The 17684-nt window shown below is 41.5% G+C and overlaps 1 protein-coding gene across 3 annotated transcripts in view; it reads left to right on the top strand.

Moving 5' to 3' along the window:
* Positions 1-17684, top strand: part of slit1a (slit homolog 1a (Drosophila)) — a 100748-nt gene that overhangs the window by 60795 nt on the left and 22269 nt on the right. For 2 of the 3 annotated variants that reach the window (XM_065959419.1, XM_065959418.1), the window contains exons 9-15: positions 2039-2186; positions 9852-9923; positions 13668-13739; positions 13829-13900; positions 14137-14280; positions 15315-15478; positions 16456-16479. In XM_065959419.1, the coding sequence (XP_065815491.1) occupies positions 2039-2186; positions 9852-9923; positions 13668-13739; positions 13829-13900; positions 14137-14280; positions 15315-15478; positions 16456-16479 (696 nt within the window). The remainder of the gene's footprint in view (positions 1-2038; positions 2187-9851; positions 9924-13667; positions 13740-13828; positions 13901-14136; positions 14281-15314; positions 15479-16455; positions 16480-17684) is intronic. The other variant, XM_065959420.1, reaches the window with a different exon arrangement.

Raw genomic sequence — 17684 nt, 5'->3', positions numbered from 1 at the left:
TGCTCTTGATTAATTTCAAGAGGGAACTGAAACTAAGAGGCCACTTATGCCAATTTAGGATTATATGACAGAAAATGAATGACTATTGTGGTGAATAATGCTCCAAAGGCATAATAAATGAAGTCAAAATATTATGTTTGAAATGAGCTATGAGTAATAAGTTGCTTGAGGGCTGAAATAAAATATGAGTCCTGTAGTGGGAAACAGGGAAAGATGACTGTACAAAGAGGGAAAATACGGAAAGAAACGGTGAGGCCAACTGTTGTGCTGAAAGGGAATATGAGGAAAGAGAGAAATGAGAAGACGCCAGGGATAACACTCTGAAATAATGATGAGAGAAATGAGGCGGAGTGAGGTTAAATGTAAAGACTTGTGAGAGAAATGGACAGGAGGTTATGGGTTCGGTGACAGTCATTGGCAGAGATATGGGAGCGAAAAGGCTGAATATCAGGACGCTAAGAGCAGTGAGAGAAAGCAGCTGGAGGAGAGGAGAGAGTGATAGGAAGGTGAAAGAAAATAGAAGAAGGGACGTGGGATGGGAAAAGGGTGGTAGAGAGGGCCGATGGGAATAAGATAATGGGGAAAACAGCACTGGGAAGGAACAGGGGGACGGGCGCACATCAAACAGCCTCACCTCAAGTATACCTGTCAGAGAGCTGTCATTGTTAAGGCCGCTCCAGCTGTGCTCTGCACTCTCCCTGATCCCAGACCTGTCAAATATGCCATGTTAGATCAGAAGGGAGTTTTTCCTCTGCCCCACACCTGATCCCAGATCTGTCAAAGCTCCGCAATCCCAGATCACAGAGCCTCACATCATGTGGGTTGAAGCGAGTGTGGAGCGGGAGTTGATTCACGCTTTTTTTTTTTTTTTTGTGCCATTTGTTGTGTTTACCTTATTCCCAGATGTGTCAAAGCATCCTCAGGTGATTGATTGTCATTGGCCGGATGCTTGAAGCCATAACCTTAAACATCTCGTTTTAGCTAAATGTTCCCAGAGCTGTAGCCAGTAATTTAATGGTAAAGCAAAATGTTTGGCAGCCATCTTTCTTCCTGTTTTAGGGAGTGGAGTTTTTAAAAGACTGTGCTTTCTCTGTCACCGACTCTCACCATCACTCACTCTGTCTTCTTCTCCCCCCTCTTCACTCTCTCGCTTGCCAACATTTTCCACACAAGCTGAGCGATAGATAGGAAGGTCATCAAATATTCATGGTTTGAAACCCGGATTAGTAATGCTGTGTAAATGAGGCCATTTTAAAGTCTGTTTTATTCATTTTATCTGGGTTAGGCTTACATGCACACATCTTGTACACACACACACACACACCGAAAATGCCGTCCTGGTAATGTGAGCGCCCGCTCTTCACCGTATCGTTGACAGTGCCGCAGCTATTTGAACAGGTATCTAGAGACAGCGTGATGGGTTGTGTGCTCTGTATGCAAATTGAAAAGTTGAAGTGTTTTAGAACAAATGGAAGTGAAGAGGTGGGGGCTGTAACGCTGAATGTGCAGAATGGCACCAATTCCACCCAGAGATCGCAGACTCAGGAGGAACATTTGCAGAGAGATCAATGGATGTTATTGGGAGGCCTTCAATCGCCAACCCCAACTCTATTATTCATGTCCTTCTTCTCCCTTCAATATACTGTGGTGCTCCTTTGATAGATAACCTACTTTCTTGCCCATCGATTCTCAAGGCTGTACAATAAATTCAGGAGCAGGATGTTTCATTTCTTTTCCTCAATGTCAAAAACATCCCTGGGAATGAGTGCTCATTTGCAATTCGCTTTATAAAGCACAGAGGTTTGACAACAGGAACAGCAGCGGAAGAGTTTGAGCTCCACATGAGTGCAGGAGCAGCTCCATGTCACCGCATAAATCCTCCGGCCAACAATCTCACCCTGTAATCCTGCTTAGAGTCATGCTGAAACCAAACAAATCCACCTGTGCTCACACACCTGTTGGAGCTGAATATCCCTCTCTTTAAATCATACTTCCTCCTGTTTCCTCTCTCAAGTGTGTTTTTTTTTTTTCACTGCAGGTCACCAGGACTCTTCCAACTTGCAGCCGTGCAGCATCGGAGGAGGCTCCTGCCCGGCCATGTGCACCTGCAGTAACAACATCGTGGACTGTAGAGGGAAAGGTCTCACTGCCATCCCAGCCAACCTGCCAGACACCATGGCTGAAATGTAAGCTCAATACCATTAATGTCACCTTCTCAGGCACTTTAACCAACAACTTAGAGATGCTGCAGTTTTATGTTACATTCATAGTCAGACTGATATCTTCCTCAGTTATTTAAAATATGATCTTGGCTCTCTCTCTGGGTCAGTTCTTTGTTCTGACTCCTATATTTTTTTTATGCTGAAATAATTTCTATGATATGAGAGCTGCAAGAGGACATACAATGAACAAGCAAGGGAACATGGGCAGGATAACTGCAGGAATAATGAGAGATAAAGTATGTGAAGATGTTCATATTGCATGTGATACATTTCTACACCTTCTAACTGTGAAGCAGCTGTGGGTACATAACAAATATACCTCATGTAGGGTTGTTTTATCTGCAAACTCAGTGTTGATTAGAATAACATTTACACACATTTACTTTTAGCACAAGCAATGCAAGTCAAAGAAGATGCAACTTGTATCTTAGTTTAAAAATAATTGAATGTTAAAAATACATGGACAGAATTATTTTTTCTATTTGCACTTCCCATCCAAACTTGATGTTGTCAAACAACACTTGTGTTAAGTCACCCAAATGCATCTAATTGCATTTATCAATTGGATGATGTAAAATAAAATTGCAGAAAGTTGAAATGCAAAAGTAATATATATATATATATATATATATATATATATATGTTAACCTCTGAAACATCAGTTGTCATTTCAAGTAAATAATTCTCAGTCAGAAGTAGAAAAATGTTAATAAACACAACATCCACACCTGCAATGTTCTTTGAAGAAAAGCACCACAGGGCATTTGTTTGCATATGCACATTAAGGCTGCGTATAGGTTTCCTCATGTGTCTGTGAATGCTCATACAGGGGTTTAACAAGGCTGTGAGATTCAAGCATGCATGTTTTATGTACATATGCTGCTCTAGCTTGCTTTTTCTCACCGTGCATCACCCAGCAGGGAGACATCCATCCATTGGCACTACACTAAGAGACACACATGCAGACACGGGGCAGACTTCAGACTGTGACTGCATGCTCTTATCAGCTCAGATGGCTGTGAACCGCATGTGAGCGCTCTGCTGACATCCCTCCCTTAGTTAATCAGTCCTCAAACATCTGTCTGGGCATTAACTGTTTACGGCCCACATGCTATCAGCCTATTGTAATTCCCAGGAATGCATGACTAGACTTTTCAAAGTAGTGCTCTCTTTATCTGGGGTTTTATGCCATGGCAGAAGTCTGCATAATATTGGACAGAAACATCGTAATTTATGCATTGTGAGAAAAGGGGAAGGATGGAGGGAGAAAACCAGCGGTGGCATTGCATGTTCTACCAAGGAGCATGTGTGTGATTGGGAGGACACAGCAAGTTTCTAGGTCTCCTGCTCCCCATGGGGTCTGTTTATAAATACCCAGCTAGCATGGAAGTCACAGATCCCATGTTCCCCAACAACCCTGACCCATTTCTAGGGCTGTGCTGTGCTGTGCTCAGTTTCCTAATTTGGATTTGCACTTCCCACTTCTGTATGTTCTTGTCTGATTGAATGACCACCCAAGAAACAGTTTAACGCTACTACAGTATAAGAACCTTTTAGGTTTTTCTTTCCTTTTGGTGATCCCTGTGCTCAAAGCGGTACATCTTGACATCTCTTGATCTTGTCTTGGACATACAGTACATTAGCTGTCTTTTCTGACAAAAAATGTCTTCCTGTTTTATTTAAACAAATGCCTCACTGTGAATCATTGCCTTGAAAGTTGTATACAAAGGCAGTGTAAAAGTCTTTGCTGACACCAAGCTGAAGGCTGTGGTTACAGGCAGCAGAAATAACTACATTGAAACAACCAATCCCATTCCTGAAGGTCGCATTTACTTACGTATCTAACTCTGTTTCATTACTGTTTAAAGTTGTCTTCAATACCAGAAGCCCTATTCACACATGCACAAAACTCCTGATACTTTCCAGAAACTCTCAGGGTGAGCTGGATTTGTGATCACAAAAAGCCAAATGTTTCACCGTGACTCTACCCTAACTTCTTGCCAACAGCCTCCCTGTTAAGTGTTTGCAAGGTGAGCCAAAATCTGAACGCAGCAGGACATATTTATGGAAAAAGTCACTGTGAGCAAGCGGACAGGTTTGATGGCATTATATCCTGGGAATGATGCAATCTACATGTACATAACAGAACTGCTTCATTATGTTTTCAGCTCCCCAGTAGGTGCTTTTATCCTCTGTGTTTGTACTTTGAATTCGTCCAATTACATTTAGCATTGATATAAAGGCAAAACCTGCCATTGTAGTGTCAGACTTTCTCCTGAGAACACCCCCCACCACACCTCACCTCGACCCCCGAAATCCATCAGGGAAAGCTTGAGGTACATGTAATCAAGCAACTCAGGAAGATTTCCGGGATAAGCTGTCTGAAATGTTCTCGACATTTTCAAGAGTGCATGAAAACGGCCATAAATTGACTTTTAAGATGTTAACAATTTAACATTTGTATCTCAGTTTTTGCCCTTCCTTACGGTTTGTTCATTTCTTCAACATGCCCTCCAGTTGAAATGTTTTGTACGTTGGGAAGCACTGAGGGTCTGATCTGATCTATGAGCTCAATAACCAGCGGGCAGCACTGCTGGGAGAGCTGCTGAAAGATCGCTCTGCCGTGCACAGGATTTTATAGACAGTAGATTCTGTCTGCACAGCAAATGAGTTATGGCATTTTAAAAGTCTCCCTGCCCTTCACTTCTAATTGGTGCTTAACTGTGTCCTGCTTATAAATTTTCCTCTGTTCTGATTCATCTTTTACAAGACCGGGGTCGAACACACTAGCTTATATCATGCACATTCTTCTGGCCTGCCCATCAGAGCCTGACCTTGCAGGTTATATTCCCACAACGCCACTTTAACTCCTCCTCTCTTGTTTTTTTTTCTTCCTCCACATTTCTCTTGCTCTATCTGGGCTTGCCAATTCACCACAGGCGGGTTGAAGGAGACAGATCAGCAGAGGAGGAATAAAAAAAACGTAAAGGGGGGGGGGGATTCCTCTCAGTAATTTAATGCAGCAGATTTGATCTGTACTTGAAGTTCATTATAAAATCAGTTTCAATTACAGCAAGGCAGGCTGCTGGGTATCAAGGCCAACCTAATGCCTTGTTAATGAGGCACTGGGAAACTTGCGTACACACAAACACACACATGCTGCTCTCATTATGAACAAATCGGAGACCTGCAACCTCTCTGCCCCGCTCTCCCCTAATGAATGCCAGTGTTGTGTTTATGGCTGCTGCTTTCGGCACTGCTCCTTCTCTTGTGAGGCCAGGCTCAGTTAGGCTAAACACTACCACAACAGATTATTATGCACCGTAGTCTCTGTCTGCAATATCTGAACTCTGCCATAAAAATCCCCCCCTGCCTTTCATCTGCTGCTACGGCGGTCCTGCCATCCATTTCTGACTCACGCACTCGCCGGGTGAATACCCAAAGGCATTATGTGTTTCCCCTTAATGAAAACCATGCCCAGGCCCTAATGAAAAGGATGAAAAAGCATTGATTGGGCCGACACAAACACCAGCTCAGACACACACGCAGAAATACACACACACATACAAATGTTCAGTTGGACAATTTGGATTGGAACCATTGATTGCCGACTCTGAGATTGTTTCTCTTTCTCTCTGTCGATTGGACAGAGCAGATCCTTTGTAGATTGAAGGGATTAAGTCGCTTGCCATATCGATCTGCGTGGAGCGACAGAAAGTTGCCACACGGCTTTGTGTCTCCTTGTCTGGCTCAGAGGGTTTTGTTATATGCTGACACACACCAGAGTACAGAGCACATTCTTAACTGAAGAATGAGAACAGATTATTGTGTAAAAAAAAAAGAAGCTTTTTGTTGTACAAGTTCTGATTTCATTTTTCTGCAGAAGTACAACTGGAAAAATACAGGCTTTAAAATGCATTCCATTAAAGTAGCCCTATCATCTGATTCTGTGAAAAGCTAACTTAACCTCCCACCAGATTTGAAAAAACAAAAACACTGAAACCGTTATAACTTCAAATTACATTAAAAACCAATATACTAACTTTAAATGAAATTAAAAACAATCAAAAAGCAACATTTACTTTGCTCTAACATACAAATCAATCCGACAGATTGTCTTTCTGAATCTGCAGGTATCGTCACTCTCATGGTTTACTTCTTCCATACGCTGTATAACGTATAAAACATGCATTTAGTCTCATTGACCTCATCCACTTCTGAAGAGGTGTTCTGAAGCCAGTCGATAGCAGCCATCACACTGGAAGTGCTGACTCAACATAATTCGTTGTCAATCTAGTAACAGACAAGGCGGTGGAGTTGAGTCAGGTCTTTGATAAAAGAGGTGGCTGCTGGTTTTAATCTGTGTAGCTACAAGTTCTCATAACTGTAATGGATATTGCGTCAACTAAATGCCTCTTTCATGCGGTTGAGTTTCCATCTTTTGTGCTTTGTTTCTCTTTTATGACGTTCTGTCACGGATGATCAGCATTGATAGATATACAACAGGGAATCATCTTTTTTTTATTTCAGTCCTATCAACTAGGCTTCTAGTCAGTCTTTATGTTAGAAAGAAATGACACAACAAAATGGATAATTCCCTTCAAATGCATAAAAGAATAAAGCAACAAGCCTGTTTTTGAAAATGTTAGAGGAAAAAGTCCAGGTATCTTTGTTTGAAGGGTAAAAGTAAAAAGAGAAATTATTCATGGATGGCAAAATTTAACAGTAACCAAGAAGTTGTACTCCATAACTTCCCATGTCTGGTTGGCGTGTACGCACAAACAGCATGCAGAGAGCCAGACTAGTTTGGACCAGTCACACAGACTGGTTGATGAGAGAAGTCGCTAAAGCCACTTGGCCCACCGCTCTGCGGCATGGTGAGGGCAGAGGAACCACAGCGCTGTCACTCTGCTGTAAACCCGCGGACACATTGGGACAGGCAGACAAAAACAGACTGAGAGAGCATGTCAGCCGCAGGAATCTGTGGTCTGGAATCACTGCTATCCTGGGAATGTCAATTACGCTCCTATAATGCTCCACAAAATTTAGGCCACTGCTTTGAAGGGGGGAAAGAGACCTGATTGAAAAATTTGGAAACTGTAAAGTGGCTGTGGCTAATGTTTCAACAAAACTTTCACCCCCCATGAAGAGACAAAAACAGCAATGCATGGCATGAAATAAATATGGAAAGACTATAATTAAATAATTAAACATGGGGAAAGGGTCCCACAATATGAAATTACATAAATAAAAGGTTGTCTGTTAGCACAATCACCCCCCATGAAGAGACATAGAAGCAGCTGTGGAGCTGGGGGGGCTTTAGAGGAATGCAGTAATTTGATATGTTTCTAATTGATTTTCTACAATATATGCAAATTATCCCTCAATAAATCACTAAAACTAGAGGGTTGATTCTATCAGCAACAATTTTTTTTTTGCTAAGGTGTTTTGGAGATTTAAAGATTCCTCGTTTCCCTGTATTGACCAAAAGTACTGAAATAATCTTTTTGTTATTTTAAAGGAACTGGACTTCCACACTTGGTGCAGGCTTATGCCTCATACCAATGTCATAGATCCTATATTGCGCCACAAACATAACAACTCTTTGATAGAGAAAGATTCCTGATTGAAAGCCGTTAAGTGGTTGTGGCTTATGGCTGACAAAACATGAAGCCCCGCCCATCAAGTGACATAAAAGCGACACACAGGAGGCCTTAGAGGCATGTTGTAAATTTATAATGTCTGTTATTGAAGATCATCATCATCAAGTTTTCCTCAAATAAATCACATCATTCAGATGGTTGAATCCATCAACAACATTCAGTATGCCAAAGTTTTTTAAAGATCTTAAGATGATGTCCTCTTCTCATCACAAACAGGCTCATGCCTCCATTAATAATAACTTTATTTGTGTAGCACTTCAAAAGAAAGGAACTCTTACATTGAAAAACACAATCAGTCAATGGAAAGACTTTTGAGAATATTAAAGATGTAAAGAAAAGGAGGAACACAACAGAGCTTTATTATGTAAGAAGAAGAAGATATACTTATTAATGCCCAATGGGGACATTATCACAAATATGATACACACATAGGTCCGAAATCAACACACACAAACAGGATCCTATGGACATGCGTTAATGAGAAAACGTCAGAGTGAGGGTGCCGCACATAGACGATCGCCCCCTAGCAGTTTGGGTTCCGAAGCAAAGTCCCTACAGACTGAGCTTCTGATGCCAAAGACAAGAAGGGACTACTTTTCACATTTTTCTAGTGGAAATTCAAGGCTGAAGGCTGATTTTGATTGAAGGCTGTTTGGCTCCGGTGAAGTCTCTGATTAATAAATCTGGAAACATAAAAGTGTTGAGGGCTGTGGTTATTATATACCGTACATGGAGCCATAGTTATTCATACTCTCCCCAGCTGTTTATCCTGTACATAATGATTTTTGTATTCTTCTTCTTCAATATCTGAGGCTGTTACTGCACACTTGCACTTGTGCAATGACAATTAAGTTGAATCTCTAAAGTCAGACAAAACATTCACTCCCAATTAAGAACCATCAACACAGCAATGCAGGGGGCTGAAAGGCATGTAATGAATTCATAATGTCTCTAATTACTGTATATAATTAAATCATATGATAATGGTCCCACATAATTAGATGCTTAAATCTATCAACACGATTCTGTCTGCTAAGAAGTTTTGAAGATTTTTGAATTTTTCTTATTTTCCTGCGGTGACAAAAAAAAAAAGACTTTAATGATCTTTAGATTCTGACGTCGCTGCTGCCTCCTGTTCTGCAGCCTGGTAGGACAAGCAGACAGGCCCACAGCTGGCTCCCTCCGGGCCCCGCTAAGCCTTGTTAAGGACACTTTTAAAAGCTGTGAACTGACCTGCAGATAAACAGCCCTCTGCCAGCCACATCAGGGAATAGGTCTGGGACTGAGCCGGGTCCTGAGCAGCAGCAGTCGGCCTGCAGCAGACACAGACATGCATGCCCACACTAATGGGGTTTAGAGATGTCTGTTTCCCCAAAGCCATCTGAGACTGATTAGAGTCTGTGACTGTGTTTTTTTTCTAAATGTCTGACTGGGTATCCACCTTGTACTTTGACAGTTTTTCTTTGTCATCTCCACTTCGGTCTCACAGGAAAACATAAACTAAAAAAAATAAAACAATATTCATAACACTGCGTATGTTTCGGTGTGTACTTTGCAGAAACCCAAAGGATATAGAGACAGATTTACCAAGTATAAGTGAGATCATTATTGATTTCAGGAACTTGTATGAGAACATAAGTGCTGGACACTGTAATTGTTTTAGTGAGAAGAAATAGGACTTTAAGTTTAAGGCTTTCACACCTTCCAACACGCTGAGACATTTCCCCCCTGCAGCCCTTTTTCCAAAGCACTTCAGTATTCAGATTGTTTATTAGTTCTGAGGATGTTATGACTCCGATGCGCCTGGACCGATTACAACTGGGGAAAAGATCTCTCCGCTAATATAATCAGGCCAATCACAAGGGGTCAGAGGTAATGGTAGGATTACTATGCTCTGTTGCTATGGAGGAGTCTATTGTTTGGTTAACTGATTATATCTCCTCTCCTGTCCTCTCTTTTTCTCTAGACGTCTGGAGCAAAATGGGATTAAGTCCGTTCCTCCTGGAGCCTTCTCTCCCTACAAGAAGCTGCGTAGGATGTAAGTACAGCACACACACACACACACACACACACACACACACACACACACACACACACACACACACACACACACACACACACACCTCAGGGCTAAATAATACAGATGAGAACAAGAAGTTGAGGTCTCCTCGTTCCACTTTTAAGGAGCATGAAGTATTTATTTTGTCTGTGCCTAAAGAAGAGAATCTTGTTCTCAGACTTTTGGAGTGGCATGGAAACCAAGCACTCAGATGCTACATGTGCATAATAACAGCTCTCATATTCCATTGCTGCACACACTGGTATTCCCCTGGCTGCTGTTGTGTCCAGTCTGTGTTGTTCCTGTGTTGGCTAACTGTAAACTGCGGCTGGGACGATGTGCTGGGACCAAGACTGAGGCTCCGCTCTCTCTGGGAGTGAACGGCTGGTAGTTGAGACTTTGTTTTTACCCATCCAGCCAGCTGTCCGGTCACATAGCCAGCACACACACCAAATCAGCCAAACCCACAACTCCAACACCACCCAGCCTGACCGACATAGCCATCAGGGAGAGACGGAGGAAACGGAAGGTCAGGGAGTTTTTCTCTGCCCTTTTTAAAGGATTCCTCACAGTTTTATCATCCAACTCCAGGGACAGTTAGGAGTTCACATGAGGTGAAAACAGAGCACACGACAACCGAAGCAGCTGCAGGCGAAATCTAAAGGGAAATTAATATCTCTTCCTACAAAAAAAGTTACACATTTTTTTAGTTTCAAATCTGTGAACCAAAATCTTAGACCTCACAAGTATTAACTTTGTACGGCCACTACTTTAATCAGTTTAAAGGCAAACTTCAGGGGTGTTATAGAAAATATTACAATTACAGTGATGATGACATAGACATAGCCAGATTGAGTTGCAGTTTAGCAGATTCAGCATATTCCAAATATTAAAAAGTTTGCCTCATGTTGACAGAAATTGAGCTTAATGCAACTTCTGCTGTCCTATCGTGTCTTCTCTAACCCTGGTCTTTAAATTCATATTTATTTTTCCTTTTTATGTCACTGTATGAACCCAGAGAATGTGAATGATTAGACTCTAGGTATGAGCCCTATGTTGAATAAATAAAAGTAGAGGTGCACTGATTGACCGGCCCATCTTTAGCCTGTTTGACTCGTGATTGTTGACCAGCTGGTTTCTGTGCCAGGCTGCTGGGGGAGCTCAGTACATGAAAATAATATTCAATGAATATTCCCATAATATTCTTTGGTTATAGTTGGACACTTATGTGAGCAACACCTGGGTGTGCACTTAAAAAGTTTGACCATCCGTGAGACATTGCAGGAAATATTTTTAAATGATTGCATATTGATAATGAACGGATCCAAAACTAGATCAAAACTCTTTGTAGAAACAACTCAAGTATCATTCACTGAGGCAGCGAGAAAGATAGAAGCAGACAGGTAAGAGACTGAAAGCACTAGCCTCATGAAATAGTCACCAAAAGTAGCCATTAGTCGGGTAATTCTTAATTCCTTCAGGAGTCAGGGAGAATGCAGGTTTTATTTTACATAAGAATGAGAGATGCTCATGTAACCCTGTTAAGATTGGAAGATTTTTATTAATAAACAGTAAGCCTAAATAACAGTCAGGTTTAATTATGAACAAATACGGTAATTGAATTTCCATAAAAGAAAAATTGTAAAAAGTTTATTTTTGTTGTGAATTATAGTTCTTTAAAGAAAGATCAGCAGGTCAGCAAATCAGAATGGGCCAAAGAATTATCTTACTTCTTGATAAAACGTCAATCAAATATGAACCAACCTTAACCTGCATTGAGCTGCTATCTCACTGCAGTGCTCCTGACCTTAAGGTCACAAGTAAATCAGTAATGCATGATTGGCTTTCACAAAAAATAACTGAATTGTTTTTATTAAATGTACAACTTTTACTTTGTGGAGGCAATTAGGCAAAGGCAAAGTTTTAGTAAGTGAAGAGAAATTTGAATCGTCTGAAGCTTAACTCCTCCAACCTCAGCCAGAAACTGAAGAGGTTTACGATAATATGAGGGAAGAAAGGTTACCCCCTTTCATTTAATATTTATAGAACATAAACAAACCATATTTAACAGCTGTGAGAGCGTGTTGCTCTCCCCCATCTGGCCCCTCCAAACACACATGACCCGCTACTGTTTCTGCTGCCGATTCTGCATTTAGAAACAACAATGCGTGGCCGCATGTCTGTGCTGACCCGCAGTGCTTCTGTTGATTCAGCTGGCTGTGTGCCCTCAGCGGCCCAGCGAGCGTGTCCTGGGTCCAACAGCCTCAGTACACAGTGTGCGTAGACAGCATGGATACATCATAATGAATATGGCTAGTCCCCCGGGTTAGGCTCTACAGATGTTGAAATGTATGTTTTAGACTTACTGGTAAGTTCGTCTGCCATATTGTGTCCAGAAGATAGAATAATAAGACATGGTTGGTAAGTAAAAGTTATATATAGGCTGTTGTGTATTTGTTTGTTTATTTGTGGTGTGTGCAGCTATGTGTGCAATGCCTCCTCTGACCCTACGTGTCCTCCTCTCCCTTTAAATGCCAACCACACACATTCTCTGTCACCTTGTCCAGGTTTGGATGACCTACACATGAACTGCTTCTTAAGACAGGGATGCTCTAACACCCCTCTCACACACACACACACACACACACACACACACAAACACACCAGTGTCTGCGTTCACAGACACACCAGTGCAGATGTTGGCTCCTTCTCTGCGTTTTCGCTTCCAGGAAACCTCAGTCCTTTGCGAGAAGACAAATGGGTCCTTATTTAACTGTTACCCCCAAATGAGAAAATATCCCTCCGCTCCACCACATGATGATTTTCCTTCAAAGGTATCCAGTCGACTGCAGCTCAGTCCACATACTCCATTAACTCTCCCTCTCCATCTGTCTTTCTCTCTTTCTGTCCCACTGTTCCTCATTTAATGTTGCGTTTACTCACACAGACACACACAGACATAAACACATAGACACACACAGGCTTAGTGGTTATCCTGTGGGGAGAGGCCTGTGGATCCTATTAACAGAGGCTGTGTTCAGAGGCAGTCTACTGTATTTCGCTTTGGATTTCAGCCCTGCACCCCATTTTTACTCACACACACTCACTGCCGCTGCCCGATAGGCCACAAATAACACAAGTAAATGTTTTGATTGGCTGCAACACTCAAATCCGCTTCATTTCATCAAATCCCTTTAAGGGACGCTCCATCAAATATTTGAGAGAGCTGGAACTTCTATTCATTCAGCTCAAACTTAGTTTGCTTCCTTTTCACTTTTAATCAACCAGCAGAGACTTTACATCAGTGTGTCGCCAAGATGGCATTGAGTACTGGCTAACAATCACTTTCTGCAAGACTGGATATTGTAAACAAAAGCTTTTTCGGTAAAAAGCTTTGTTGGAATTTGACCCATGGCAGCAGAAATATAGAAATAGGCTTCTAGCTGCTGATATTGTTTGATTTAACAGATCATATATTTATCAGAATGAAATATTAAATTATATATTATATTATTATATTATTATATTATAATATATAAATTAAATTAAATATGTTAAAACTACTTAAAATCATTTTAAAGGGCTTTTCCTTGACCTTTGGTGCAACTGGAAAAAAACAAACAAACTTTTTTCTCATTCTCTTAGCTACCAGTATTTCCTTGAAAGGAAAATGTTTTATTTCCAACACTAATTCTTTGGCTTTGTTTTGTTTCTTTGACGCAGAGACCTGAGCAACAACCAGATCTCAGAGATTGCTCCCGATGCCTTCCAGGGTCTGCGCTCCCTCAACTCTCTGTGAGTCTCCTGGAGCTGAGATTGTGCATAAATATCCGCTAGGTTGTCATATTGGGTGTTTAAAGTAAGTCTGTGTTTTGATTTTCCAGCGTTCTGTATGGAAATAAGATCACCGACCTGCCCAAGGGGGTGTTTGACGGCCTCTACGCCCTGCAACTGCTGTAAGAACACACACACAGTGCTGATACTCTGCAGACACACATTGAATACCAGGCATCCTGAACTCCCACTCTGTAAAAGAGTCATAACCTTCAAATAAACTTTGTACCTGTGCACAGTTTTCTGCATGGAATGCATAATGTATGAATACATAAAGAAAGTCTGACAGGCTGCTTCCCTCCCTCCTTTCCTTCTTTCCTCCTTCTTGCTCCCTCTTTTTTTTTCTCCCCTGTCTCAGGTTGCTGAATGCCAACAAGATTCACTGCGTTCGCGCCAACGCCTTCCAGGACCTGCAGAACCTCTCCCTGCTGTCGCTCTACGACAACAAGATCCAAACCCTCGCCAAGGGCACCTTCACTTCACTACGAGCAATACAGACCCTGTGAGTCAACACACACACATAAACATTGCACTGTACACGCTCTGACACATACCAAGCCGTCACCATAAAACATGAGCCGACACAGGAGTTGTTTACTCACAGGTCTGTGTAATAACACAGGAATGGGATCATGAGGCAGAGAGAAGAGTAAATCTATCATCTTCACATAAATACGGACGCACACTCAGCTTCTGCAGCCCGATCGAGATCAAGAACAGTACCAACCACACCCAGTGTTTCCACCACTGTTACCCAGGCAGCACCAATTCTGTCTACATGAATTCCTCCAATACACAAGTCAAACCACAAGCGGTTATCAAGTCAGACCCTACACTAAACACTCTGCAAAACATAGTCGACTCACATGCAAGATAACAAGACACCTGTTGGCTGGTGCTTTCCTCTTGGCTCATGTACACACACACACAATACATGTCAAAATGTTCAAAGTTTCTGTCTGTTGAAATTGACTACATAATTCATAAGGCATCATTATTGAAAGCAGTGTTAGAGTACAGTTTGTCAATATCTGTTCCAGTACAAAGCTAAATTGAGGAGCTAGTTAGCCTAGCTTTGCACATTTTCAAACTAGCAGCTACCTATCGCAGCTCTGTCGCAGACTTAGCGATGTGAGCTTCTTCAACATTTTCCAGCTTTTATTTTAAACTTAGCTACTGTTTAAAAGTTTCATCTTCACAGTGTACACATTGGTGCAATAAACAATAAAACAATATCCTTGTTTCTTTCTGCAACATGAGAGTGATATTAACTCTATAATCTAAGTCTTGACAAGGAAGCCAATATGTTTTTTACTGTAAATGTTTCACTTTTTTGTCACATTATTAAGCTATTGCTAGTTTAAAAACTCATTATGATATTCCTTGCACTGACTCCAGGGTGTTCATGTGCACCTATTAACACATAAAAACATTGCTTTTTTTCTAAATTATTCGTCCCTCAGTTCTCATGTGTTCCTTTCCCTCTTTCCTTTATACCCACTCCTCCCCCTCCCCCTCCCTCTCTTTTGTATCCAGTCACCTTGCCCAGAACCCATTCATCTGTGACTGTAATCTGAAGTGGCTGGCCGACTACCTGCGCTCCAACCCCATTGAGACCAGCGGTGCTCGCTGCGCCAGCCCACGCCGACTTGCAAACAAACGTATTGGACAGATCAAGAGCAAGAAGTTCCGCTGCTCCGGTAGGCCGGCGGCTCCACATCGCTGTCTCCAAATGTCTCCCTCTTTCTTCCCTCTGGGGCTCTTTATCTTTCAGACAGGCTTTGTTCTTTTAACTCCATTTGTCTCTCTCTCACTCTCTCTCTTTCACTCCACCCGGAGTGGCTATTATCTCTGCATTGTTCCCTCCACTCTTAATGAGTGATCATTCCCAGCAAAAGGTTTTATGCGGCCTATCACGTGCTGCGCTGGTGTTCCTTAATCAATATCTGCCCCCAGATAAACTTGAAGGAGGAATCGTTCATTGTTTCTCCATTTCATCTCCATATGACCACACTGTGAGTCTGGTTTCACAACTAAACCACAGTGGGCTGAGATCACCAGGCCAGGCTGGTATGGGAGCTAGAGTTTCTGTATGTGCCCACCATTCCTCTGCCCTCTGCCAATCTCAGACTCCCCTTGATCCCAGCCAACACCCCCCCCCCCCCCCGTCATTGCTTTCTGCCAGGCTCAGGTTACCCTCTGCATTGCACTATCCCTGCCCACCATCTCCTCTCCCTCCACTCTGTGCCCACTACTGTGTTTATGCACTGTGCTACGCTGTCTGGCACTCTGCATCGCTGAGGTTTCACACTTCTTTATGGCCTCATTTGTTGGGCTAGACCAGATGAAGAAGAGAGTCCATGTGTTTTTCTCTTTCTTTTCTCCTTCTTCTTTTTTTTTTGTCCTTTTCTTTTTTTTTTTACTTCTTTCTCACTGTCTCCCTCTCACTCCTGCTTAGCAACAGCCAAATATTTACCGACCTTTAACATCAGTTTTTCCACATTGCCATGCACAGAGATAGTCGAAAGGCTTCTCTGTTTAACTGTCATATACCTTGAGTCATGTGTCGTCATATATAAGCTTTATATATGACTGTTCTGAAGCATAGCATCACCACAGCTATGCAGATCAGACTGACCTCACTGACATCCGAACCCTCTTTTTTTCTCCATCACAGCCAAAGAGCAGTACTTCATCCCAGGTGAGTTGCTTGTAAACGTTCACACCTATCATTTTCTTCCTCTTTTCTTTAATTATCCTCCTGCAGCCATGCAGCGGCATCATTTTTTCCATTACTTACAGTTCATTTAAATCAGATTCTCCCTTCAGTTAAAGGATAATTTAATTTTATTACAACTTGGGTCTTGTTTGCATAGTTTTGCCATGATTCCTTTCTGAAATAATGTTTTATTTACTCAGTTTATTGCTAAGAGCATGGAACATTGCATTAGTGTAGCTTGTTGTACCGTTGTAATGTTTCCAAAAATAGGCAAGAAAAACAAGCATTTGGATGTCAGTGCAGGCTTTAAACAACCCTACAGGTTAGGAAAATGTTTGGGAGTAAATTACATGAAAATAAACTGCCTGATGTTTACCTGTAAACCAACTTCATAGTTTTTACTTGACCTCACATTCACAGTATTTATATGTCAGCTGATTTCTGACATGCTTGTCATACCGCTGTGTTCCCAGTTTTGTGAACAAAAACAAAATCCCCAAAAATCCATTCAATTCTTTCTGATTATTCTGAAATGAAAAGACATTGGAGACAATTATGGGCCATATTAAAAGATAAAACAACATATTGGATAACCCTTTAGCTATTCTAATGTTAGCATTCAACATTTGCTGGCTAACATTACAATTTAATAGGGTCTCATGGTATGATAGAAAATACCTATTAGATAGATAAGATAGGAATGTATACCTTTAATGGGAAGATGGTTGAATGCTAACATTAGCTTTTACACCATAATTATTAGCAATAAAGTCATGTCTTAAATGCTGACTTGGCTTATTGCAAACTTTAGATGTTGTCTAGTTTACCAGGGAAGTTAGCCAGAAATGTGCACCCTAAATGCTAAAGTGGTTGAATGCTAATGTCTTACATAACCTTTTGAGTTATCCCAATCTTGTTTTACCTTGAAATATGTGCCTCAAGGTGAATTTTAAGCTTCTGATAAAGGGTGAAGATGTGAAAATTAAAGTAGTTTTTTCAGAGTTGATCCTCTTTTTGGACTTGCAGACCTGATATGGCCTTATGGCCAAAAATATGAAAAGACCCAAGTTGAAATAAACAGGAATCATCTTTTAATGTGGATGAACTTCAGGAGAAACTGTCTGTTCTGTACATGTTAGATCAGCTGAAACAGCTAATTGAGTTCATGAGTGAGAGTACCTCTGTGT

The sequence above is a fragment of the Labrus bergylta genome, chromosome 10, assembly GCF_963930695.1.
Source record: "Labrus bergylta chromosome 10, fLabBer1.1, whole genome shotgun sequence".
In the NCBI taxonomy this organism is placed as follows: domain Eukaryota; kingdom Metazoa; phylum Chordata; class Actinopteri; order Labriformes; family Labridae; genus Labrus; species Labrus bergylta.
This window is presented reverse-complemented; position numbering and strand designations above follow the sequence as displayed.